Here is a 26,841-nt window from a genome sequence, read left to right as displayed (position 1 = left end):
CCCTCTCGCTCTGTTACCTCTGCGCTCAGCACAGGTTCCCATTCCCAATCGTAATCCACGTGGATCGTAAAGTATGAAAAAGTTCAAAAAAAGAAAAAAAGTGAACTCATGTCAACCTTTTGACCTGTCGACCTAGAAACCCTGTCGACCTAGTTACTGTGGACCAATAGTGCTCGACCTAAACAATGTCAGCCTAGTTACTGTCGACCTAGAGACCGGATACCCTTAGCACATAGGCACATGAAGTGCGTTCTACTGAACTGCACTAGTGGAGTGTATGTGGGCACTAGCTTGGGGTGGAGGGGGAGAGGGAGTGAGTGGCAGGGGCCTCGGACAGCCACTGATGGTGACAGAAATTTGTTTTCTTTTTTCTTGTCACCAATAGCTACCAGCACTGTCTGGGCCTATATGAATGTGGGGCCTGGAGCCTGGAGCTCCACCAGTCCCATTTTTAATTCGGCCCTGGCCTCAGGTCACATACACACTAGTATCTTAAATATAGGGGGTCATTCCGAGTTGTTCGCTCGCTAGCTGATTTTAGCAGCAGTGCACACGCTAGGCCGCCGCCCTCTGGGAGTGTATCTTAGCATAGCAGAATTGCAAACAAAAGATTAGCAGAATTGCGAATAGAAAATTCTTAGCAGTTTCTGAGTAGCTCGAGACTTACTCCTACACTGCGATCAGCTCAGGCCGTTTCATTCCTGGTTTGACGTCACAAACACGCCCTGCATTCGGCCAGCCACTCCCTCGTTTCTCCAGACACTCCCGCGTTTTCCCTGACACGCCTGCGTTTTTTAGCCAACGCTGGGAAAACGCTGAGTTGCCGCCGAGAAACGCCCCTTTCCTGTCAATCATTTACTGAACACCAGTGCGACTGAAAAGCGCCGCAGACGCTATAGCAAAACAGCTACGTTTTTAGTAAAATAACTAAGCGCATGCGTTCTGCATACCATGTGCATGCGCAGTTAGCGACTAATCGCAGTATAGCGAAAATCGGCAACGAGCGAACAACTCAGAATGACCACCATAATACACTTATGATCAACAACTGGAAGTAGCTTCCCAGGTTACAGGAGAGAAGAACTACACTACAGTGCTGGGTACAATTCTATCCAAATTGCTGCCTGCAGGATCCACAGATATATTACAGGTAAATTTAGCCCATGTGTCATTTATATCCATACTTGTAGCACAAGAAAACCTGTAGGCGTGCTCAGCTTCTGGCTGGAATAAAAGTGTTTATGACTGTAATTGCACACTGCAGCAAAGCACACACACATCCCGCACACTGCTGGAGTATTAGGAACACGACAGCAGTGTGGCTCTGATTTCTTTGCACATATACCAGAATCAACAATCACGATCATTAATAATTGCTGGTTTAATTAAGAAACACACAAATCCGACTTCTGAAAAATTGTCCGCCCATCACGTGTTGCAAGATCAATACTGTTGCAAGATCAATACTGCAACTATATATCTGAAACACAAAACAAGCCTAGAACAATTTGTACACATATATAAACTTACCAGTTCACCATCAGAGCTGCGTTGTTGTCAGCAATAAATGGTAATTCACCTTTACTTTGTAAAGTGAGCAAAGAGAAGAGGCAGAAGAATCGGTGAGACATCATGACCCGGGCCAGCCAGGGGGTCTGGGAGACCCCTGGTTTGCACTGTGCCCTCTCCTGCAGTCAGTGCTATCTCTCCCTATACAGGGCATCTGGATAGGAAGGAGGCTGATTGCAGGCTGGATCACAAAGAGCAGGACACAGATTGTAACCAGGGATTAGTAAAATACAAAAATCCGATTTTACACGGGAAAGCATCAGTCATCAATGGATTTTCTAAGCCTCATCATGCTCCCAGCCGGCCAGTAATCACTATTTTGTATCCAAGACTGTATCATTTCTTCTTCCACATGCTAAGTGTGCTGACATTTCATCTCTCAGTGTATGTATGTAATAATGGCTGAACATCTGTCACATGTGATGTGTAATTGTCTTTTCATTCCTAGGTGAATATACTGTGATGATGGCACATTAGGGGCAAAGTTTGCCTAGAATGGTGGTGGCCAGGGTTGACTAAGGGGGAGGGGCGAGAGGTGGCCTGGCACCGGCAATGGGAAAATCAAGGGGATGGGTGAGTGAACCCTATCCCCATTTTGACATCTAAGGGGCAACTAACCAGTGGGGCAGTACAGCCACAGGCAGAGGGCAGGATGCTGGCACAGCATATTTAAGTAGCAGCAGGAGGGAGGGGGTGTCAGTACTAAACAGAAAAGGTTGCAGGCAGAGGATGAGAGTGCACGTCTTGTCCTCCTTCTTCGTGAACTTTAGAGGGGCCCAGTTGGAACAGAGCAGCCTGATGGCACTCAGAGAGGAGCTTTTCCGAGATAAGTATTTTATGTTTTAATTCTATGTGCCTGCCTTCTGCTATGGTTCTTCTATCTATTCTTTGCTCTTCCCTGTTTGTCTTTGATCTCTCCCTACTTCTTTTCACCATGTGCTGCTGGTAATCCCCTAAAGCCACCTCGTGCATCCCCCTCCCTCCTCCTTAATGTTTTCCTCTATTTGATTAGCAGAGTGAGTAAATGATAAGTTCACCGCTGTCCACTAGTATAGTACGGAAACTAATGCAGGTCCTTCTCTGTGCACTCTCCTTATAGTTGGGGATTGTTGTTACTTCTACAGATGCTATCCAGAAAATAGGATAATTAAAAGCTTAATCCAATAGTCACTCCTTCCATAAGTGTGGCATTGCGGAGTTACTGTGCTCTACAGGCAGGCACAAGGGATTTTACAAACAAGTTCCATGGTTAATTCTGTTTTTTTTTCTAGGCGCTCAACATTAAAAGGACAAATAAATGGGAGCATGGCACAGGACAAAGCATTCCAGCTGTGGCATGGAATGTACCTGTACCCCACCTGTACAGCCCGGCATTTGTCTCTTCCCTCATAAAATCACTGCCCTCGCAGCTATAACACGTTGTGCCCCCCCCCCCCCCTCCTTAATTACGGAGGACATGTTCTGCATACCCCATCTTGGAATTTGCTTTTATCCCCCCTGCCCCGGCAGTTTGGTGGTTCCTTTCATTTCATTATCCTCCTACCCCCTCCCACCAAAGGCAGAACAGTATATACAATGGATGGGGGTATAATAGGGATATAAGATACTGTGCAACACAGATCAATGGTTACATTGCTGGGTGTATTTATTACAGAGTATAATAATGATATAAGATACAGCATAATGGGGATCTGAGACTGCAAGGCTGAGTGTGCATATATTGCATTGTATGGAGTGGGGGCTGGAGGGGAGCCTAACATCACATGGCCTCAGGTCACATACACAAAAGTATCTTAAATATAATACACTTATGATCACCAACTAGCAGTAGCTTCCCAGGTTAGAGATCAGCAGGAGAAGTGCTACACTACAGTGCTGGGCACAATTCTATCCAAATTGCTGCCTGCAGGATCCACAGACATATTATAGGTAACTTTAGCCCATGTGTCATTTATATCCATACATGTAGCACAAGAAAACCTGTAGGCATGCTCCGTTTTTCTGGCTGGAATAAAAGTGTTGCTGACTGTAATTGCACACTGCAACAGAGCACGTCACGCACACTGCTGGAGTATTAGGAAGACGACAGCAGTGTGACACTGATTTCTTTGCACATATACCAGAATCAACAATCATGATCAGTAATAATTGATTAACAAACACACAAATCCGACTTCTGCAAAATTGTCCACACATCAGAAGTGTTGCAAGATCAATACAGCAACTATATATCTGAAACACAAAACAAGCCTAGAAAAATTTGTACACATATATAAACTTACCAGTTCACCATCAGAGCTGCGTTGTTGTCAGCAATAAATGGTAATTCACCTTTACTTTGTAAAGCGAGCAAAGAGAAGAGGCAGAAGAATCGGTGAGACATCATGACCCGGGCCAGCCAGGGGGTCTGGGAGACCCCTGGTTTGCACTGTGCCCTCTCCTGCAGACAGTGCTATCTCTCCCTATACAGGGCATCAGGATAGGAAGGAGGCTGATTGCAGGCTGGATCACAAAGAGCAGGACACAGATTGTAACCAGGGATTAGTAAAATACAAAAATCCGATTTTGCACGGGGAAAGCATCAGTCGTCAATGGATTTTCTAAGCCTCATCATGCTCCCAGCCGGCCAGTAATCACTATTTTGTATCTATGACTGTGTCATTCCTTCTTCCACATGCTAAGTGTGCTGACATTTCATCTCTCAGTGTATGTATGTAATAATGGCTGAACATCTGTCACATGCGATGTTTAATTGTCTTTTCATTCCTAGGTGAATACACTGTGATGACGGCACATTTTCATTTAAAAAGGAAAATTGGCTATTTTGTTATCCAAACATACCTGCCTTGTATAATGACAGTCATTTTGTCCCAAGTATCATTCTGGTTAAACCGTGAATCAGTTCCAGCCCGTACAGTGTTTGGTAAGTCCAATGTAATCTTCTGGTTGCTGCTGTCTGGGTGCATACTGTACTAACACACTTTGCAGAGTATTTTAGTACATTCTGCAAATCTTTTACTTTAGGCACAAGCTTCAGGTAGGCAGTCAATAGCATTTGCTCTACTAGCAAAGTGGTGTTATGTTATACATTCAGTTAGCTGCCAGTTGGCTGAAAATTGCTTAACGCTGATTAAAAACCTTTTCTATTCAATTAACATAGGTCAGTTAGCATTAACAAAGGTCTCAATGGGGATTATTTATTAATAGTTACAGTACATTCTCATTGTGATCTACACAAGATATTAGTATCCAAAATCGCATTACAGTATGTGACAATACCACAACTAACAAGTTAATGCAGTGGAGTAAGTGCAATTCATCTATTAATTTCCCCAATCTGTAAGTGTAAGAACTAGTAACAACTGAATGTCACCTGCCTTTAAGATGCTGTATCATTGGCGTATTCCTAATGCCAGTGTGTAATCCGTTTAAGTATTAAGATTATGTTTTTCGACAATAAATGTTAATGTACTGTAGCAGTCTACTTTTTTCAATTGTACTGCATTGTGTTGAACTGCTTACCCTGACATGAGAGCTTCTGTATATTAAGGTGGTAAACAAAAAGTAGAAATTGCTAGATAAATATGGGGCACCAAATATGCAATGATAAAGCAAGAGTTTGAAGGTATTTTATACTGCTATGCTGGACAGTATGACAGTGCAATATCCAAATCTGCATGCTTGTGTGTTGTTATGCCTACTATTAATGAGCTTATCTTACTATCCCTTTAAATTGGGACACTCATGAATTAAACAGGTTCTGTGGCTGGCTTCATTCAAGACTGTATTTCACCTGGTTTTAATCAGTCAAGGAATCTGTGTGCAGTGCATCCGAAAAGTATTTACAGCACTTCACTTTTTTCACATTTTGTTATGTTACAGCCTCAAATTTCTACACACAATACCCCATAATGACAATGTTAAAAAAGTTTTTTTAAGATTTTTGCTAATTTATTAAAAATAAAAAACTAAGAAATCACATTTACATAAGTATTCACAGCCTTTGCCATAAAGCTCAAAATGCATCCTGTTTCCACTGATCATCCTTGAGATGTTCATACAGCTTAATTGGAGTCCACCTGTGGTAAATTCAGTTGGTTGGACATGATTTGGAAAGGCACACACCTGTCTATATAAGGTCCCACACTTGACAATGCATGTCTGAGCACAAACCAAGCATGAAGTCAGAGGAATTGTCTGTAGACCTCCGAGACAGGATTGTCTCCAAGGCACAAATCTGGGGAAGGATACAGAAAAATGTCTGCTGCTTTGAAGATCCCAATGAGCACAGTGCCCTCCATCATCTGTAAATGGAAGAAGTTTGGAACCTCTTCCTAGAGCTGGTCGGCCGTCTAAACTGAGTGATCGGGGGAGAAGGGCCCTAGTCAGGGAGGTGACCAAGAACCCAATGGTCACTCTGTCAGAGCTACAGCATGCCTCTGTGGAGAGAGGAGAACCTTCTAGAAGGACAACCATCTCTGCAGCAATCCAGCAATCAGGCCTGTATGGTAGAGTGGCCAGACGGAAGTCACTCTTTAGTAAACAGTACATGGCAGCCCGCATGGAGTTTGCCAAAATGTACCTGATGGACTCTCAGACCATGAGAAACAAAATTCTCTGATCTGATGAGACAAAGATTGAACTCTTTGGTGTAAATGCCAGGCATCATGTTTGGAGAAAACCAGGCACCGCTCATCACCAGGCCAATACCATCCCTACAGTGAAGCATGGTGGTGGCAGCATAATGCTGTGGGGATGTTTTTCTGTGGCAGAAACTGGAAGACTAGTCAGGATAGAGAGAAAGATGAATGCAGTAATGTACAGAGACATCCTGTATGAAAACCTGCTCCAGAGCGCTCTTGACCTCAGACTGGGGTGACGGTTCATCTTTCAGCAGGACAACGACCCTAAGCAAACAGCCAAGATATCAAAGGAGTGGCTTCAGGACAACTCTTTGAATATCCTTGAGTGGCTCAGCCAGAGCCCAGACTTGAATCCGATTGAACATCTCTGGAGAGATCTGAAAATGGCTGTGCACCGACACTTCCCATCCAACCTGATGGAGATTGAGAGGTGCTGCAAAGAGGAATGGACGAAACTGCCCAAAGATAGGTGTGCCAAGCTTGTGGCATCATACTCAAAAAGACATGAGGATGTAATTGCTGCTAAAGGTGCATCAACAAAGTATTGAGCAAAGGCTGTGATTTCTTAGTTTTTTATTTTTAAGAAATTTGCAAAAATCTCAACAAAAAAAAACAACTGTTTTCATGTTGTCATTATGGGGTATTGTGTGTAGAATTTTGAGGGATTTTTTTTTATTTATTCCACTTTGAAATAAGGCTGTAACATAACAAAATGTGGAAAAAGTGAAGCGCTGTGAATACTTTCTGAGTGCACTGTAAGTCATGAGTGTCCCAGTTTAAAGGGATGGTATGGTATGCCTAACCGAGCATTAATAACAGTTTTGCATCTTATGGTGGCAATTACATATAAAAATAGTGTCCATGCAGATATGCCCAGAATTCTACAGGACAGGAAGGACACTATGGGGTATATTTACTAAGGTCCCGATTTTGACCGAGATGGTGTTTTTTCTTCAAAGTGTCATCTCGGGAATTTACTAAACTCAAATCACGGCAGTGATGAGGGCATTCGTATTTTTTTGGAAGTCCAAGGAAAAAAATACGAATGAAAACACCATCGGTCAAATACGCATGGAATTTGGTAGAACTCGGTCATTTACTAAAAAGTGCAATTCACAAACACTGCCGACAATAGCCAAACACTGCCGTGAAAAAATACAAATCGTGAAAAAGTGCTAAAATAAAACAGACCTGCTTTTTTTAACCGTGTTCTGAGAGGCATGCACGGATCCATGAGATCCGTGCATGTTTATCAGTGGGAAGGGGTGGGAAAGTGTTAAATTTGCAAAAAAAAAATGCGTAGGGTCCCCCCTACTAAGCAAAACCAGCCTCGGGCTCTTTGAGCCGGTCCTGGTTGAAAAAATATGGGGAAAAAATTGACCGGGGTTCCCCCATATTTAAACAACCAGCACCGGGCTCTGCGCCTGGTCCTGGTTCCAAAAATACGGGGGACAAAAAGCGTAGGGGTCCCCCGTATTTCTGACACCAGCACCGGGCTCCACTAGCCAGATACATAATGCCACAGCCGGGGGACACTTTTATATTGGTCCCTGCGGCCCTGGCATTACTTACCCAACTAGTCACCCCTGGCCGGGGTACCCTGGAGGAGTGGGGACCCCTTCAATCAAGGGGTCCCCCCCTCCAGCCACCCAAGGGCCAGGGGAGAAGCCCGAGACTGTCCCCCCATCCAAGGGCGGCGGATGGGGGGCTGATAGCCTTTTTGTCAAAATTTGAATATTGTTTTTAGTAGCAGTACTACAAGTCCCAGCAAGCCTCCCCCGCAAGCTGGTACTTGGAGAACCACAAGTACCAGCATGCGGTGGAAAACCGGGCCCACTGGTACCTGTAGTACTACTACTAAACAAAATACCCCAATAAAAACAGAAGACACACATCTTGAAAGTAAAAGTTTAATACATACATCCACACCTCCAAACATACATACTTACCTATGTTCACACGAGGGTCAGTCCTCTTCTCCATGTAGAATCCATGGGGTACCTGTTGGATAAATTATACTCACATAATCCAGTGTAGTTCGGTCCTCTTCTGTTCTATTTGTAATCCACGTACTTTGCAAAATAAAAAAACGGATACACGACCACGCGCTGAAAGGGGCCCCATGTTTTCACATGGGACCCCTTTCCCCGACTGCCAGGAACCCCCCCTGACTTCTGTCTAAGAGGGTCCCTTCAGCCAATCAGGGAGCGCCACGTTGTGGCACCCTCCTGATTAGCTGTGTGCTCCTGTAGTGTATGTCAGGCAGCACACGGCAGTGATACAATGTAGCGCCTATGCGCTCCATTGTAACCAATGGTGGGAACTTTGTGGTCAGCGGTTGACCGAAAGTAACCTCACCGCTGACCACAAAGTTCCCACCATTGGTTACAATGGAGCGCATAGGCGCTACATTGTATCACTGCCGTGTGCTGCCTGATATACACTACAGGAGCACACAGCCAATCAGGAGGGTGCCACAACGTGGCGCTCCCTGATTGGCTGAAGGAACCCTCTTAGACAGAAGTCAGGGGGGGTTCCTGGCAGTCGGGGAAAGGGGTCCCATGTGAAAACATGGGGCCCCTTTCAGTGCGTGGTCGTGTATCCGTTTTTTTATTTTGCAAAGTACGTGGATTACAAATAGAACAGAAGAGGACCGAACTACACTGGATTATGTGAGTATAATTTATCCAACATGTACCCCATGGATTCTACATGGAGAAGAGGACCGACCCTTGTGTGAACATAGGTAAGTATGTATGTTTGGAGGTGTGGATGTATGTATGAAACTTTTACTTTCAAGGTGTGTGTCTTTTTTTATTGGGGTATTTTTTTAGTAGTAGTACTACAGGTACCAGTGGGCCCGGTTTTCCACCGCATGCTGGTACTTGTGGTTCTCCAAGTACCAGCTTGCGGGGGAGGCTTGCTGGGACTTCTAGTACTGCTACTAAAAACAATATTCAAATTTTGACAAAAAGGCTATCAGCCCCCCATCAGCCGCCCTTGGATGGGGGGGACAGCCTCGGGCTTCACCCCTGGCCCTTGGGTGGCTGGAGGGGGGGGACCCCTTGATTGAAGGGGTCCCCACTCCTCCAGGGTACCCCGGCCAGTGGTGACTAGTTGGGTATGTAATGCAAGGGCCGCAGGGACCAATATAAAAGTGTCCCCCGGCTGTGGCATTATGTATCTGGCTAGTGGAGCCCGGTGCTGGTTTCAGAAATACGGGGGACCCCTACGCTTTTTGTCCCCTGTATTTTTGGAACCAGGACCAGGCGCAGAGCCCGGTGCTGGTTGATTAAATATGGGGGAACCCCGGTCACTTTTTTCCCCATATTTTTTCAACCAGGACCGGCTCAAAGAGCCCGAGGCTGGTTTTGCTTAGGGGGGGGGGACCCCACGCATTTTTTTTTTAATTTTAACAATGTATTATTTTTTACGAAAGGTGCACAATGAAGCCCAGCACGGATCTCACAGATCCGGCCGAGATTCATTGTGTTAAAGTCGGCAGTGTTTTACAATTCACTCACGTAAAACACTGCCAAAAAATACGAATGACATCGACATCGGTAAATACGAAAATACAGAATACGACAGCTTAGTAAATTAGTCGTAATAAAATCAAAAAGTTGCAAATTTACACTTTCGATGTCATTCGTGATTGAACTTTAACCTCATTCGGAAAAATACGAATTTTAGTAAATATACCCCTATGTAAATGTGAGTGATGTCTAAGTGGATCCAGTGTAAATGTGAAAAGTTTTCAATATGGTAACTGCATGACAATGGTAATTATATTAATTCAAGGGGAGAACACAATCAAGGATGACTTATTCCCTCCCTTTGAAAGGGATTGTAAAGCATATGAGACATGCAAACAAGATGGGTTTTTAATATCTCATTTTGAGGTTGTTTAAAGGTACAATTTGTACACACAAAGGTCTTTGTGATCTTGAAAATGGTCATAATAAAATACTTACAGTAAAAGCAACAACTCCTGAGGGAAATTAAACTACCTCCACATTTCTTCGTTTTATTATAATTTTATGACCGTATAAATAAAATTGACCATTGCGCTAAATCTATTTCTCTGACGTCCTAGTGGATGCTGGGACTCCGTCAGGACCATGGGGAATAGCGGCTCCGCAGGAGACAGGGCACAAAAGTAAAAGCTTTAGGATCAGGTGGTGTGCACTGGCTCCTCCCCCTATGACCCTCCTCCAAGCCTCAGTTAGGTTTTTGTGCCCGTCCGAGCAGGGTGCAATCTAGGTGGCTCTCATAAAGAGCTGCTTAGAGTAAAAGTTTTGATAGGTTTCTTATTTTCAGTGAGTCCTGCTGGCAACAGGCTCACTGCAACGAGGGACCTAGGGGAGAAGAAGTGAACTCACCTGCGTGCAGGATGGATTTGCTTCTTAGGCTACTGGACACTAGCTCCAGAGGGACGATCACAGGTACAGCCTGGATGGGTCACCGGAGCCGCGCCGCCGACCCCCTTGCAGATGCCGAAGTAAGAAGAGGTCCAGAAACCGGCGGCTGAAGGCTTTTCAGTCTTCATGAGGTAGCGCACAGCACTGCAGCTGTGCGCCATTGCTCTCAGCACACTTCACACCAACGGTCACTGAGGGTGCAGGGCGCTGGGGGGGGGCGCCCTGGGCAGCAATGTTAATACCTTTTCTGGCTAAAGAATACATCACATATAGTCCCTGAGGCTATATGGATGTATTTCACCCCTGCCAGGTCTCAGAAAAACCGGGAGAAGAGCCCGCCGGAATAGGGGGCGGGGCCTATCTCCTCAGCACACAGCGCCATTTTCCCTCACAGAACTGCTGGTGGGAAGGCTCCCAGGCTCTCCCCTGCACTGCACTACAGAAACAGGGTTAAAACAGAGAGGGGGGGCACTTATTTGGCGATATGATTATATATTAAGATGCTATAAGGGAAAACACTTATATAAAGGTTGTCCCTGTATAATTATAGCGTTTTGGTGTGTGCTGGCAAACTCTCCCTCTGTCTCCCCAAAGGGCTAGTGGGGTCCTGTCCTCTATCAGAGCATTCCCTGTGTGTGTGCTGTGTGTCGGTACGTGTGTGTCGACATGTATGAGGACGATGTTGGTGAGGAGGCGGAGCAATTGCCTGTAATGGTGATGTCACTCTCTAGGGAGTCGACACCGGAATGGATGGCTTATTTAAGGAATTACGTGATAATGTCAACACGCTTCAAGGTCGGTTGACGACATGAGACGGCCGGCAAACAAATTAGTACCTGTCCAGGCGTCTCAAACACCGTCAGGGGCTTTAAAACGCCCATTTACCTCAGTCGGTCGACATAGACACAGACACGGACACTGACTCCAGTGTCGACGGTGAAGAAACAAACGTATTTTCCTTTAGGGCCACACGTTACATGTTAAGGGCAATGAAGGAGGTGTTACATATTTCTGATACTACAAGTACCACAAAAAAGGGTATTATGTGGGTGTGAAAAAACTACATGTAGTTTTCCTGAATCAGATAAATTAAATGAAGTGTGTGATGATGCGTGGGTTTCCCCCGATAGAAAATTATTGGCGGTATACCCTTTCCCGCCAGAAGTTAGGGCGCATTGGGAAACACCCCTTAGGGTGGATAAGGCGCTCACATGCTTATCAAAACAAGTGGCGTTACCGTCTCCAGATACGGCCGCCCTCAAGGAGCCAGCTGATAGGAGGCTGGAAAATATCCTAAAAAGTATATACACACATACTGGTGTTATACTGCGACCAGCTATCGCCTCAGCCTGGATGTGCAGCGCTGGGGTGGCTTGGTCGGATTCCCTGACTGAAAATATTGATACCCTTGACAGGGACAGTATTTTATTGACTATAGAGCACAGAGAGATATTTGCACTCTGGCATCAAGAGTAAGTGCGATGTCCATATCTGCCAGAAGATGTTTATGGACACGACAGTGGTCAGGTGATGCATATTCCAAACGGCACATGGAAGTATTGCCGTATAAAGGAGTTATTTGGGGTCGGTCCATCGGACCTGGTGGCCACGGCAACAGCTGGAAAATCCACTTTTTTTTTTTTTTACCCTAAGTCACATCTCAGCAGAAAAAGACACCGTCTTTTCAGCCCCAGTCCTTTCGTCCCCATAAGGGCAGGCGGGCAAAAGGCCAGTCATATCTGCCCAGGGATAGAGGAAAGGGAAGAAGACTGCAGCAGGCAGCCCATTCCCAGGAACAGAAGCCTTCCACCGCTTCTGCCAAGTCCTCAGCATGACGCTGGGGCCGTACAGGACCCCTGGATCCTACAAGTAGTATCCCAGGGGTAAAGATTGGAAATTCGAGACGTCTCCCCCTCGCAGGTTCCTGAAGTCTGCTTTACCAACGTCTCCCTCCGACAGGGAGGCAGTATTGGAAACAATTCCCAAGCTGTATTCCCAGCAGGTGACAATCAAAGTACTCCTCCTACAACAAGGAAAGGGGTATTATTCCACACTATATTGTGGTACTGAAGCCAGACGGCTCGGTGAGACCTATTCTAAATCTGAAATATTTGAACACTTACATACAAAGGTTCAAATCAAGATGGAGTCACTCAGAGCAGTGATAGCGAACCAGGAAGAAGGGGACTATATGGTGTCCCGGGACATCAGGGATGCTTCCTCCATGTCCCAATTTGCCCTTCTCACTAAGGGTACCTCAGGTTCGTAGTACAGAACTGTCACTATCAGTTTCAGACGATGCCGGTTGGATTGTCCACGGCACCCCGGGTCTTTACCAAGGTAATGGCCGAAATGATGATTCTTCTTCAAAGAAAATGGACGATATCCTGATAAGGGCAAGGTCCAGAGAACAGTTGGAGGTCGGAGTAGCACTATCTCAAGTAGTTCTACGACAGCATGGGTGGATTCTAAATATTCCAAAACCGCAGCTGTTTCCGACGACAATTTGCTGTTCCTAGGGATGATTCTGGACACAGTCCAGAAAAGGGTGTTTCTCCCGGAGAAGAAAGCAAGGGAGTTATCCGAGCTAGTCAGGAACCTCCTAAAACCAGGAAAAGTGTCAGTGCATCATTGCACAAGGGTCCTGGGAAAAATGGTGGCTTCTTACGAAGCGATTCCATTCGGCAGATTTCACGCAAGACTTTTCAGTGGGATCTGCTGGAAAAATGGTCCGGATCTTCAGATGCATCAGCGGATAACCCTGTCTCCAAGGACAAGGGTGTTTCTTCAGCGGTGGCTGCAGAGTGCTCATCTACTAAAGGGCTGCAGATTCGGCATTCAGGACTGGGTCCTGGTGACCACGGATGCCAGCCAGAGAGACTGGGGAGCAGTCACACAGGGAAAAAAATTCCAGGGAGTGTGATCAAGTCTGGAGACTTCTCTCCAAATAAAACAATGCTCTAAGCTTAGCAAGACCTCTGCTTCAAGGTCAGCCGGTATTGATCCAGTGGGACAACACCACGGCAGTCGCCCACGTAAACAGACAGGGCGGCACAAGAAGCAAGAGGGAAATGGCAGAAACTGCAAAGATTCTTCGCTGGGCGGAAAATCATGGGATAGCACTGTCAGCAGTGTTCATTCCGGGAGTGGACAACTGGGAAGCAGATTTCCTCAGCAGGCACGACCTCCACCCGGGAGAGTGGGGACTTCATCGGGAAGTCTTCCACATGATTGTAAACCGTTGGGAAAGACCAAAGGTGGACATGATGGCGTCCCGCCTGAACACAAGAGACCCTCAGGCAATAGCTGTGGACGTTCTGGTAACACAGTGGGTGTACCAGTCGGTGTATGTGTTCCCTCCTCTGCTTATCATACCCAAGGTACTGAGAATTATAAGACGTAGAGGAGTAAGAACTATACTCATGGCTCCGGATTGGCCAAGAAGGACTTGGTACCCGGAACTTCAAGAAATGCTCACAGAGGACTCATGGCCTCTGCCGCTAAGAAGGGAAAAAGGCATTCCGGAAGAGGTCATTCCTACCCTGGTTAAAGCCAGGAAGGAGGTGACCGCACAACATTATCACCACATGTGGCGAAAATATGTTGCGTGGTGTGAGGCCTGGAAGGCCCCACGAAGAAAATTCAACTCGGTCGATTCCTGCATTTCCTGCAAACAGGAGTGTCTATGGGCCTCAAATTGGGGTCCATTAAGGTTCAAATTTCGGCCCTGTCAATTTTCTTCCAAAAAGAATTGGCTTCATTTCCTGAAGTCCAGAAGTTTGTCAAGGGAGTACTGCATATACAACCCCCTTTTGTGCCTCCAGTGGCACTGTGGGATCTCAACGTAGTTCTGGGATTCCTCAAATCACATTTTAAACCGCTCAAATCTGTGGATTTGAAATATCTCACATGAAAAGTGACCATGCGGGTGGCCCTGGCCTCGGCCAGGCGAGTGTCAGAATTGGTGGCTTTGTCTCACAAAAGCCCATATCTGATTGTCCATTCGGACAGGGCAGAGCTGCGGACTCGTCCCCAGTTTCTCCCTAAGGTGGTGTCAGCGTTTCACCTGAACCAGTTTATTGTGGTACCTGCGGCTATTAGGGACTTGGAGGACTCCAAGTTGCTAGATGTTGTCAGGGCCCTGAAAATATAGGTTTCCAGGACGGCTGGAGTCAGGAAAACTGACTTGCTGTTATCCTGTATGCACCCAACAAACTGGGTGCTCTTGCTTCTAAGCAGACGATTGCTAGTTGGATGTGTAGTACAATTCAGCTTGCACATTCTGTGGCAGGCCTGCCACAGCCAAAATATGTAAATGCCCATTTCACAAGGAAGGTGGGCTCATCTTGGGCGGCTGCCCGAGGGGTCTCGGCTTTACAACTTTGCCGAGCTGCTACTTGGTCAGGAGCAAACACGTTTGCAAAATTCTACAAATTTGATACCCTGGCTGAGGAGGACCTGGAGTTCTCTCATTCGGTGCTGCAGAGTCATCCGCACTCTCCCGCCCGTTTGGGAGCTTTGGTATAATCCCCATGGTCCTGACGGAGTCCCAGCATCCACTAGGACGTCAGAGAAAATAAGAATTTACTTACCGATAATTCTATTTCTCGTAGTCCGTAGTGGATGCTGGGCGCCCATCCCAAGTGCGGATTGTCTGCAATACTTGTACATAGTTATTGTTACAAAAATCGGGTTATTATTGTTGTGAGCCATCTTTTCAGAGGCTCCGCTGTTATCATGCTGTTAACTGGGTTCAGATCACAGGTTGTACAGTGTGATTGGTGTGGCTGGTATGAGTCTTACCCGGGATTCAAAATCCTTCCTTATTGTGTACGCTCGTCCGGGCACAGTATCCTAACTGAGGCTTGGAGGAGGGTCATAGGGGGAGGAGCCAGTGCACACCACCTGATCCTAAAGCTTTTACTTTTGTGCCCTGTCTCCTGCGGAGCCGCTATTCCCCATGGTCCTGACGGAGTCCCAGCATCCACTACGGACTACGAGAAATAGAATTATCGGTAAGTAAATTCTTATTTTTGTTAATTTCACAATGGATATAGCTTCATTGTCACAAAGTTTATAACCATCAAAAAAATGATCAATAAGAAAAATCTCTAACTTAGTTATTATGAGAATGATAATTACAAATTCAGTCTTTAATGTAACAATTGGCCTTTAAAATCTCTATTAGGATGAAACATAATGTTAGTGCCAGCTCACAATAGTACTACCATAGGTAAGTGCCTTGAATCACATTACTTAGTGCCTTTGCCAACAAAAGATTTTAAAGCTACAAGTGTCACTAACAGCAGCAGCTCATACCTTTTTAGGTAGAGGGGCTGCCACTACCCATGCCGGAGAAGAGGGTCCCGGCATCTGCGCAATGGAGCTGACAGGGGCCGGGATCGGTGTATGCACACAAGGAAATCTTGAGTGCACATGCGCAAACCCCTGGCTTCTATAGACTGCATTGGCTTCAGCCCATAGAAGCTGGATCGTATTGGGCTGCGCCAAAGGCAGTGAGTGGACTTTCTGCTAATTGCTGCCTGGTCTGCCAGTACCGGAGGGAGGAATCACCTTCCAACGGGACTGCATTGTATGTCTGTGACTGACAGGTAGAACTTCCAATAGGAAGTCATTGCCAGTCACAGTCTGCATCTGGCTTTACTGTCTGACACTGAGCTGGGTGGCAGATTTTACCTGGGATGACTGCAGATCTGCAGCCCATAGACAAAATCCCCCACTGGTAACAAATTACATTCTGGGCCTGATTTTGATTGGGGAGTAAAGCAAAAAAGAGCAAGTGATTATGCACATGAACAAAACATGTTAGAATGCAAGGGGTCCATACATACAGATGTGTCCTCATACCTCTTGCTCAATATGCCTTGCAGCAGGAGATTCCTGGTGTGAGTGAGCTAACCTGTCCCTTGGAACTCCGTCAGCTCAGAAAAACACGTCCAAAAATACGTCTTATTCAGGGGCATAGCCAAAACTGTGTGCATAGCAACATCTTGAAAGGCCCCTGTTCCAGTGCTTCTAGAGAGACACCTCTCCACAAGGCCGGATTAAGGTCTACATGGGCCTGGGGCTGAAAATGATCAAAGGCCTATTGTAAGAAGTTGAGGAGGTGAGGCTAATGCTGTGTGGGTGTGGCCAGTGACATTTGGGCATGTACACTCCCTACACTATAAGCCCCAATGTCTCCCAAAATATGGAAAAGTAGAATAACAGCATCACTTTGTGAGGAAATTAGAAAAATAATTTCATTCTTATGATTTATGGTAACCATAAGACCATCTGGGCAGTTAATCATTATCATGCTGTCATGGTGATGGGCCTGCTTCTATCTGGGGCCTGGAGCTGTAGCTCCATCTGTACCATTGTTAATCTGGCCCTGCCTCTCCATAGCAGTTGTTATTTTATTCCAATAGTACTGTAGTACCATAGTTAATGTTATGCCCCATATTAGTGCCCTAGTTTATTTAATAATCCATAGTAGTGCACTAGTTCACATTATGTCTTATTGTAGGGCTGGCACTACGGGATGCGGTCAAGATGCCGCCGGCCGGAATCTCGGCGGTCGAAATACCGACGCCGGAATCCCGACCGCCACAATCCCGCCCGCCACAATCCCGACATATTCTCCCTCCGTGGGTGTCCACGACACCCATAGAGGGAGAATATAATAGTGTGCCGAGCGTAGCGAGGCACCGTGCCCGCAGCGTGGCAAGCGAAGCGAGCCCGCAAGGGGCTGCATTCCACTCGCCACCCCTGTCGGGATTGTGTGGTCGGGATTCCGGCGTCGGTATTTCAACCGCCGGGATTCCGACCGGCGGCATTTAGTACTGATCCCGGCACTACACATTATTTAACACAATATGCCCAGTTCATATTTTGTTACATTAGTGCCCCCCACATCTATTATGTCACATTACAGTGCCCCAATTCCTATTATGCCACATTACAGTGCCCCAGCTCATACTGTGCAACATTACCGTGCCCCAGCTCATACTGTGCCACATTACTGTGCCCTAGCTCATACTGTGCTTCACCTCATATTCCACATTACAGTGCTCCACCTCATATTTTGTAACATTATTATGTCTTCCAGTTCATTTACCACACTACAATGAGCAGGTCCGGGTGCGTAACTAGATATATTCTAATCCCCAAGTTTGTAAGGCCCCTATTTACCACCAAATTATGAAAAATTTATATAACACATCACATGTAATGTTGACAGGAAAGGTGGGCCCCTCTCAGCTCTTGGCACAATAGTACCTATGGTAGCTACACCCTTGGTCTTAGTCGTATCGCTATGCAGGGTCATAGCCAGACATTTGTGGGTCCCATAGCAACATTTTGAAGGTGCCCCTGTTCTAATGCTTCTAGAGAGACACCTCTGCAGTAGTTGTTCATTGTATGTCCCATAATAGTGCCCTAGTTTACTTACTGAACTATAGTGGTGCCTTAGTTAATGTTATGCCCCCATAGTACTGCCCTTGTTTATTTTATAGACCATAGTATGTCACATTGTAGGGCTGCCAGTACACATTATGCAATACAGTACCCCTAATTCACATTACTATATGCAGTGTCCACAGTTCATATTGTGTCACATTACAGTGACCCAGTTCATATTACTACATGTAATATTATAATGCCCTCCAGTTCATTTTATACCACAGTAGAATGAGCAGGTCCAGGGTGTAACTAGATATCTTGTAGGACAAAAGGCAAAAGTTTGTAAGGGCCTCTATGTATCACCCAATAGCTGAAAATGTATACAACACATATAACTGTGACAGGGCAGGTGGGTCCCTCTCAGCTCTGGGCCTCATAGCAGCTGCACTCCCTGCACTTATGGTAGTTACGCCATTGTTGCTATGTGTATAAGTTGCACAAGCAGACTCTGCTGATTAAACCTATGTTCTGTGTGCGAATGCGGCTGTATCTGCAAACACAATATATTGTAGGATTTTGCATGCAGATATAGCCACATTCGCACACAGAATATAGGCATTCCACTTATCATTTTAATCAGCAAATGCTGCTTGTGCATCCTGTTCACATTGTTTTGAGACTAAGATGCATTTTAATAGACAAAGTTGCACAAAAAGACACTTGCCGCTACCAAGTCACACCACGGCATGGCGTGACTGGAAGGGCTGTTTAACATGCAGGGAGGTTAGATGTAAGTGGACACATCTGTATTTATTTGTTTTTCTTGCAGGGTAAATACTGGGGGATACGGTCATTAGGTTGACAACACTTAGGTCGACAGTCATTAGGTCAGGCCCGGCGCTCAGGGATGCAGTACAGGGAGGCACTGGGACGGAGAGGCACTCCCCCTGCTCTGCATCCCTTCCCTGCTGCGCCGTCCTGTCCGCCCCTGCTGCTGCTGCCAGTTGCTGTGCCTGTCACTGTATGACAGGTAGCAGCGCTGGCAGCATGAAAAACCTCCTCCCCCCCCAATCACCTGTGACAGCGGCTGTGTAGGATCAGAGGAGGGGGTGGAGCTACATGACCTGGAAGGGGGTGGAGATATATGGCCCGGAAGGGGCAGGGCTAAACAGACCAGGCTGCTGTAGAGAGAGGGACAGCCAGACTTAGGTAAGTGGAGGGTGAGAGAGAAATGTATGTGTGTGTATGGTGTGTCTGTGTGTGTGTGTGTGTGTGTGTGTGTGTGTGTATATGGTGGGGGTGTATGTGTGTATATATGTGTGAATTGTGTGTGTGTGAGGTATGTCTGTGTGCGCACGCATTATGGACGCTACTACAGGTGGGCAATTACATGTAAGGGCGTTACTACTATGGGGGGGGCATTACGTATAACGACGCTACTACTGGGGGGGCATTACATGTAAGTACGCTACTACTACTGGGGGGTCATTACGTATAAGGACGCTACTACTGGGGGAGGGGGCATTACGTATAAGGATGCTACTACTGGGAGGCATTACGTATAAGGACGCTACTACTTGGGGGGCCATTACATGTAAGGACGCTACTACTACTGGGGGGGCATTACATGTAAGTATGCTACTGCTGCTGGGGGGGCATTATGTATAAGGACACTACTACTGCTGGGGGGGCATTATGTATAATGATGCTACTACTACTGGGGGTGCACTACGTATAAAGAAGCTACTACTACTGGTGAGCATTACGTATAAGGACGCTACTACTACTGGGGGGGCATTACGTATAAGGACGCTACTATTACTGGGTGGGGCATTACGTATAAGGAAGCTACTACTACTTGGGGGCATTACGTATAAGGACGCTACTACTACTGGGGAGGCATTATGTATAAGGAAGCTACTACTACTTGGGGGCATTACGTATAAGGACGCTACTACTACCGGGGGGGCATTACGTATAAGGATGCTACTATACTAGGGGGGAATTACTTATAAGGACTCTTATGCTACTGGGCGTGCACTACGTATAAGGATGCTACTACTGGTGGGCATTATGTATAAGGATGCTACTACTACTGGGAGGGCATTACGTATAAGGATGCTACTATTACAGGGGGGGCATTACGTATAAGGAAACTACTACTTGGGGGCATTACGTATAAGGACGCTACTACTACTGGGGGGGAATTACGCATAAGGACACTACTGATACTAGGGGACAGGGCCGGACTGGCCATCTGGCACTTCTGGCAAATGCCAGAAGGGCCGATGGCAACGTGGGCCGGTCCAGCCGACCCCCACTTGTGTCACTGAGATACGCTGCTGCTCAGTCCAGCGGCAGCGTGTCTTAGCTGCCAGGAAAAGAGAGCTCGCCAGCGCGGCTATGTCTGGTGGCGTGTAGTGGACTTCAAACCAGCCGAGTTCGTGAGTCAATCAGAGCTCGCGGACCGGCAGCCAATCAGGAGCCGCCGCTGCCGGTCCGCGAGCTCTGATTGGCTCACGAACCGGTGGATAGTTTGAAGTCCTACACGCCAGCACCAGACATAGCCGCGCGCCCACGCTCTGAGCTCTCCTCCTAACACCCTCACATCACAGCCGGTGGAGCAGCAGCAGCAGCAGCAGCGCAGCAGCGGTAAGCAGCTGCAGCACTGCTGTGGGGGCAATTGTATACCTGGCACTGTGGGGGCAATTGGCTGGCACTGTGGGGCATTTGTATACCTGGCACTGTGGGGGCAATTGATTACCTGACACTGTGGGGGCAATTGTGGATCTGGCACTGTGGGGGCATTTGTATACCTGGCACTGTGGGTGCATTTGTGGATCTGGCACTGTGGGGGCATTTGTATACCTGGCACTGTGGGGCATTTGTGGATTGGGCACTGTGGGGGCATTTGTATACCTGGCACTGTGGGGGCATTTGTATACTTGGCACTGTGGGGGCAATTGATTACCTGACACTCTGGGGGCAATTGTGGATCTTGCACTGTGGGGGAAATTGTATACCTGGCACTGTGGGGGCAATTGGCTGGCACTGTGGGGCATTTGTATACCTGGCACTGTGGGGGCAATTGATTACCTGACACTGTGGGAGCAATTGTGGATCTGGCACTGTGGGGGCATTTGTATACCTGGCACTGTGGGTGCATTTGTGGATCTGGCATTGTGGGGGCATTTGTATACCTAGCACTGTGGGGCATTTGTGGATCGGGTACTGTGGGGGCATTTGTATACCTGGTACTGTGGGGGTATTTGAATACCTGGCACTGTGGGGCATTTGTGGATCGGGCACTGTGGGGCATTTGTATACCTGGCACTGTGGGGGCATTTGTATACCTGGCACTGTGGGGGCAATTGTGGATCTGGCACTGCACTATTGGGGGCATATGTCTGTGTATCACGTCCCATTTTAATTGGCCACACCCATTTCTCTGACGTCCTAGTGGATGCTGGGACTCCGTCAGGACCATGGGAATAGCGGCTCCGCAGGAGACAGGGCACAAAATGTAAAAGTTTGACCACTAGGTGGTGTGTACTGGCTCCTCCCCCTATGACCCTCCTCCAAGCCTCAGTTAGGTTTTTGTGCCCGTCCGAGCAGGGTGCAATCTAGGTGGCTCTCCTAAAGAGCTGCTTAGAAAAAGTTTGTTAGGTTTTTTATTTTCAGTGAGTCCTGCTGGCAACAAGCTCACTGCAACGAGGGACTTAGGGGAGAAGAAGTGAACTCACCTGCGTGCAGGATGGATTTGCTTCTTAGGCTACTGGACACTAGCTCCAGAGGGACGATCACAGGTACAGCCTGGATGGGTCACCGGAGCCGCGCCGCCGACCCCCTTGCAGATGCCGAATAGAGAAGAGGTCCAGAAACCGGCGGCAGAAGACGTCTCAGTCTTCATGAGGTAGCACACAGCACTGCAGCTGTGCGCCATTGCTCTCCGCACACTTCACACCAGCGGTCACTGAGGGTGCAGGGCGCTGGGGGGGGCGCCCTGGGCAGCAATGTAATATACCTATTCTGGCTAAAATATATCACATATAGCCCCTGGGGCTATATGGATGTATTTAACCCCTGCCAGGTTCCAAAAAAACCTGGAGAAGAAGCCCGCCGAAAAGGGGGCGGGGCCTATTCTCCTCAGCACACAGCGCCATTTTCCTGCCCAGCTCCGCTGCGAGGAAGGCTCCCAGGACTCTCCCCTGCACTGCACTACAGAAACAGGGTAAAAACAGAGAGGGGGGGCACTTACTGGCGATATTTATAATATTTGAGCTGCTATAAAGGGAACACACTTATTAAGGTTGTCCCTATATATATTTATAGCGCTTGGGTGTGTGCAGGCAAACTCTCCCTCTGTCTCCCCAAAGGGCTAGTGGGGTCCTGTCTTCTATCAGAGCATTCCCTGTGTGTCTGCTGTGTGTCGGTACGTGTGTGTCGACATGTATGAGGACGATGTTGGCGTGGAGGCGGAGCAATTGCCTGTAATGGTGATGTCACCCCCTAGGGAGTCGACACCAGAATGGATGGCTTTGTTTATGGAATTACGGGATAGTGTCAGCACGCTACAAAAGTCGGTTGACGACATGAGACAGCCGGCAAACCAGTTAGTACCTGTCCAGGCGTCTCAGACACCGTCAGGGGCTGTAAAACGCCCTTTACCTCAGTCGGTCGACACAGACCCAGACACTGACACTGAATCCAGTGTCGACGGTGAAGAAACAAACGTATTTTCCAGTAGGGCCACACGTTATATGATCACGGCAATGAAGGAGGCTTTGCATATCTCTGATACTGCAAGTACCACAAAAAGGGGTATTATGTGGGGTGTGAAAAAACTACCGATAGTTTTTCCTGAATCAGGGGAACTGAATGAAGTGTGTGATGAAGCGTGGGTTACCCCAGATAGAAAACTGCTAATTTCAAAGAAGTTATTGGCATTATACCCTTTCCCGCCAGAGGTTAGGGCGCGCTGGGAAACACCTCCTAGGGTGGATAAGGCGCTCACACGCTTATCAAAGCAAGTGGCGTTACCGTCTCCTGATACGGCCGCCCTCAAGGATCCAGCTGATAGGAGGCTGGAGAATACATTAAAAAGTATATACACACATACGGGTGTTATACTGAGACCAGCAATCGCCTCAGCCTGGATGTGCAGTGCTGGCGTGGCTTGGTCGGAGTCACTGACTGAAAATATTGATACCCTGGATAGGGACAGTATTTTACTGACTATAGAGCAGTTAAAGGATGCATTTCTTTATATGCGAGATGCACAGAGAGATATTTGCACTCTGGCATCAAGAGTAAGTGCGATGTCCATATCTGCCAGAAGAAGTTTATGGACGCGCCAGTGGTCAGGTGATGCGGATTCCAAACGACATATGGAAGTATTGCCGTATAAGGGGGAGGAATTATTTGGGGTCGGTCTATCGGATCTGGTGGCCACGGCAACGGCCGGAAAATCCACCTTTTTACCCCAGGTCACCTCCCAGCAGAAAAAGCCGCAGGCTTTTCAGCCGCAGTCCTTTCGTTCCTATAAGAACAAACGAGCAAAAGGACATTCCTATTTGCCCTGAGGCAAAGGAAAGGGTAAGAGACTGCAACAAGCAGCTCCTTCCCAGGAGCAGAAGCCCTCCCCGGCTTCTACAAAGGCGTCAGCATGACGCTGGGACCTTACAAGCAGACTCAGGGGCGGTGGGGGGTCGCCTCAAACATTTCAGCGCACAGTGGGCTCACTCGCAGGTGGACCCCTGGATCCTGCAGGTAGTATCTCAGGGTTACAGGTTGGAATTCGAGAAGTCCCCTCCTCGCCGTTTCCTAAAGTCTACTTTGCCAACGTCTCCCTCCGACAGGGCGACGGTATTGGAGGCCATTCACAAGCTGTATTCTCAGCAGGTGATAGTCAAGGTACCCCTCCTACAACAGGGACAGGGGTATTACTCCACGCTATTTGTGGTACCGAAGCCGGACGGCTCGGTAAGACCGATTCTAAATCTAAAATCTCTGAACCTGTACATACAAAAATTCAAGTTCAAGATGGAGTCACTCAGAGCAGTGATAGCGAATCTGGAAGAAGGGGATTTTATGGTGTCCTTGGACATCAAGGATGCTTACCTTCATGTTCCAATTTGTCCTTCACACCAAGGGTACCTCAGGTTCGTGGTCCAAAACTGTCATTATCAGTTTCAGACGCTGCCGTTTGGATTGTCCACGGCACCCCGGGTCTTTACCAAGGTAATGGCCGAAATGATGATCCTTTTTCGAAGAGAAGGCGTCTTAATTATCCCTTACTTGGATGATCTCCTGATAAGGGCAAGATCCAGAGAACAGCTGGAGGTCGGAGTAGCACTAACCCAAGTAGTGCTCCAACAACACGGGTGGATTCTGAATTTTCCAAAATCCCAACTGATCCCGACGACACGTCTGTTGTTCCTAGGGATGATTCTGGACACTGTTCAGAAAAAGGTATTTCTTCCGGAGGAGAAAGCCAGGGAGTTATCCGATCTAGTCAGGAACCTCCTAAAACCAGGAAAAGTATCTGTGCATCAATGCACAAGAGTCCTGGGAAAAATGGTAGCTTCTTACGAAGCGATTCCATTCGGCAGATTCCATGCACGAACTTTTCAGTGGGATCTGCTGGACAAATGGTCCGGATCGCATCTGCAGATGCATCAGCGGATAAAATTGTCCACAAGGACAAGAGTGTCTCTGCTATGGTGGTTGCAGAGTGCTCATCTGTTAGAGGGCCGCAGATTCGGCATACAGAACTGGGTCCTAGTGACCACGGATGCCACCCTGAGAGGCTGGGGAGCGGTCACACAGGGAAGAAACTTCCAGGGCGTGTGGTCAAGCCTGGAGACGTCTCTTCACATAAATATACTGGAGCTAAGAGCGATCTACAATGCTCTAAGCCTGGCAAAACCTCTGCTTCAGGGTCAGCCGGTGTTGATTCAGTCGGACAACATCACGGCAGTCGCCCATGTAAACAGACAGGGCGGCACAAGAAGCAGGAGGGCAATGGCAGAAGCTGCAAGGATTCTCCGCTGGGCAGAAAATCATGTGTTAGCACTGTCAGCTGTGTTCATCCCAGGAGTGGACAACTGGGAAGCAGACTTCCTCAGCAGACACGATCTGCACCCGGGAGAGTGGGGACTTCATCCAGAAGTCTTCCACATGATTGTGGTCCATTGGGAAAGACCAATGGTGGACATGATGGCGTCCCGCCTCAACAAAAAACTGGACAGGTATTGCGCCAGGTCAAGAGACCCTCAGGCAATAGCTGTAGACGCTCTGGTAACACCATGGGTGTACCAGTCAGTGTATGTGTTTCCTCCTCTGCCTCTCATACCAAAAGTACTGAGAATTATACGGCAAAGGGGAGTAAGAACGATACTCGTGGCTCCGGATTGGCCAAGAAGAACTTGGTACCCGGAACTTCAGGAGATGCTCACGGAAGATCCGTGGCCTCTACCTCTAAGACGGGACCTGCTTCAGCAGGGACCGTGTCTATTCCAAGACTTACCGCGGCTGCGTTTGACGGCATGGCGGTTGAACGCCGAATCCTAAGGGAAAAAGGCATTCCGGAAGAGGTCATCCCTACCCTGGTAAAAGCCAGGAAGGAGGTGACTGCACAACATTATCACCGCATTTGGAGAAAATATGTTGCGTGGTATGAGGCCAGGAAGGCCCCGACGGAGGAATTTCAACTGGGTCGATTCCTACATTTCCTGCAAACAGGATTGTCTATGGGCCTCAAATTAGGGTCCATTAAGGTTCAAATTTCGGCCCTGTCGATTTTCTTCCAGAAAGAATTGGCTTCAGTTCCTGAAGTCCAGACTTTTGTAAAAGGAGTACTACATATACAGCCCCCGGTTGTGCCCCCAGTGGCACCGTGGGATCTTAATGTAGTTTTGGATTTTCTCAAATCCCATTGGTTTGAGCCACTCAAATCGGTGGATTTGAAATATCTTTCATGGAAAGTAACCATGCTACTGGCCCTGGCTTCAGCCAGGAGAGTGTCAGAATTGGCGGCTTTATCGTATAAAAGCCCATATCTGATTTTCCATTCGGACAGGGCAGAACTGCGGACGCGTCCTCACTTTCTGCCTAAGGTGGTTTCAGCGTTTCACCTGAACCAGCCTATTGTGGTGCCTGCGGCTACTAGCGATTTGGAGGATTCCAAGTTGCTGGACGTTGTCAGAGCATTGAAAATATATATTTCAAGGACGTCTGGAGTCAGAAAATCTGACTCGCTGTTTATACTGTATGCACCCAACAAGCTGGGTGCTCCTGCTTCTAAGCAGACGATTGCTCGTTGGATTTGTAGCACAATTCAACTTGCACATTCTGTGGCAGGCCTGCCACAGCCTAAATCTGTCAAGGCCCATTCCACAAGGAAGGTGGGCTCATCTTGGGCGGCTGCCCGAGGGGTCTCGGCATTACAACTCTGCCGAGCAGCTACGTGGTCAGGGGAGAACACGTTTGTAAAATTCTACAAATTTGATACCCTGGCTAAGGAGGACCTGGAGTTCTCTCATTCGGTGCTGCAGAGTCATCCGCACTCTCCCGCCCGTTTGGGAGCTTTGGTATAATCCCCATGGTCCTGACGGAGTCCCAGCATCCTCTAGGACGTCAGAGAAAATAAGATTTTACTTACCGATAAATCTATTTCTCGTAGTCCGTAGTGGATGCTGGGCGCCCATCCCAAGTGCGGATTGTCTGCAATACTTGTACATAGTTATTGTTACAAAAAAATCGGGTTGTTATTGTTGTGAGCCGTCTGTTCAGAGGCTCCTACG

General features: G+C 47.5%; 1 protein-coding gene across 2 annotated transcripts in view; it reads left to right on the top strand.

Moving 5' to 3' along the window:
* GABRA5 (gamma-aminobutyric acid type A receptor subunit alpha5) overlaps positions 1-26,841 on the top strand; it is a 301,112-nt gene that overhangs the window by 201,075 nt on the left and 73,196 nt on the right. For both annotated transcript variants that reach the window (XM_063953304.1, XM_063953306.1), the window contains exon 8: positions 4,340-4,492. In XM_063953304.1, the coding sequence (XP_063809374.1) occupies positions 4,340-4,492 (153 nt within the window). The remainder of the gene's footprint in view (positions 1-4,339; positions 4,493-26,841) is intronic.

This window comes from Pseudophryne corroboree, chromosome 2 (assembly GCF_028390025.1).
Source record: "Pseudophryne corroboree isolate aPseCor3 chromosome 2, aPseCor3.hap2, whole genome shotgun sequence".
Lineage (NCBI taxonomy): Eukaryota > Metazoa > Chordata > Amphibia > Anura > Myobatrachidae > Pseudophryne > Pseudophryne corroboree.
Note: the sequence above shows the minus strand (reverse complement) of the source record. Positions and strands in the feature narration are given on the sequence as shown.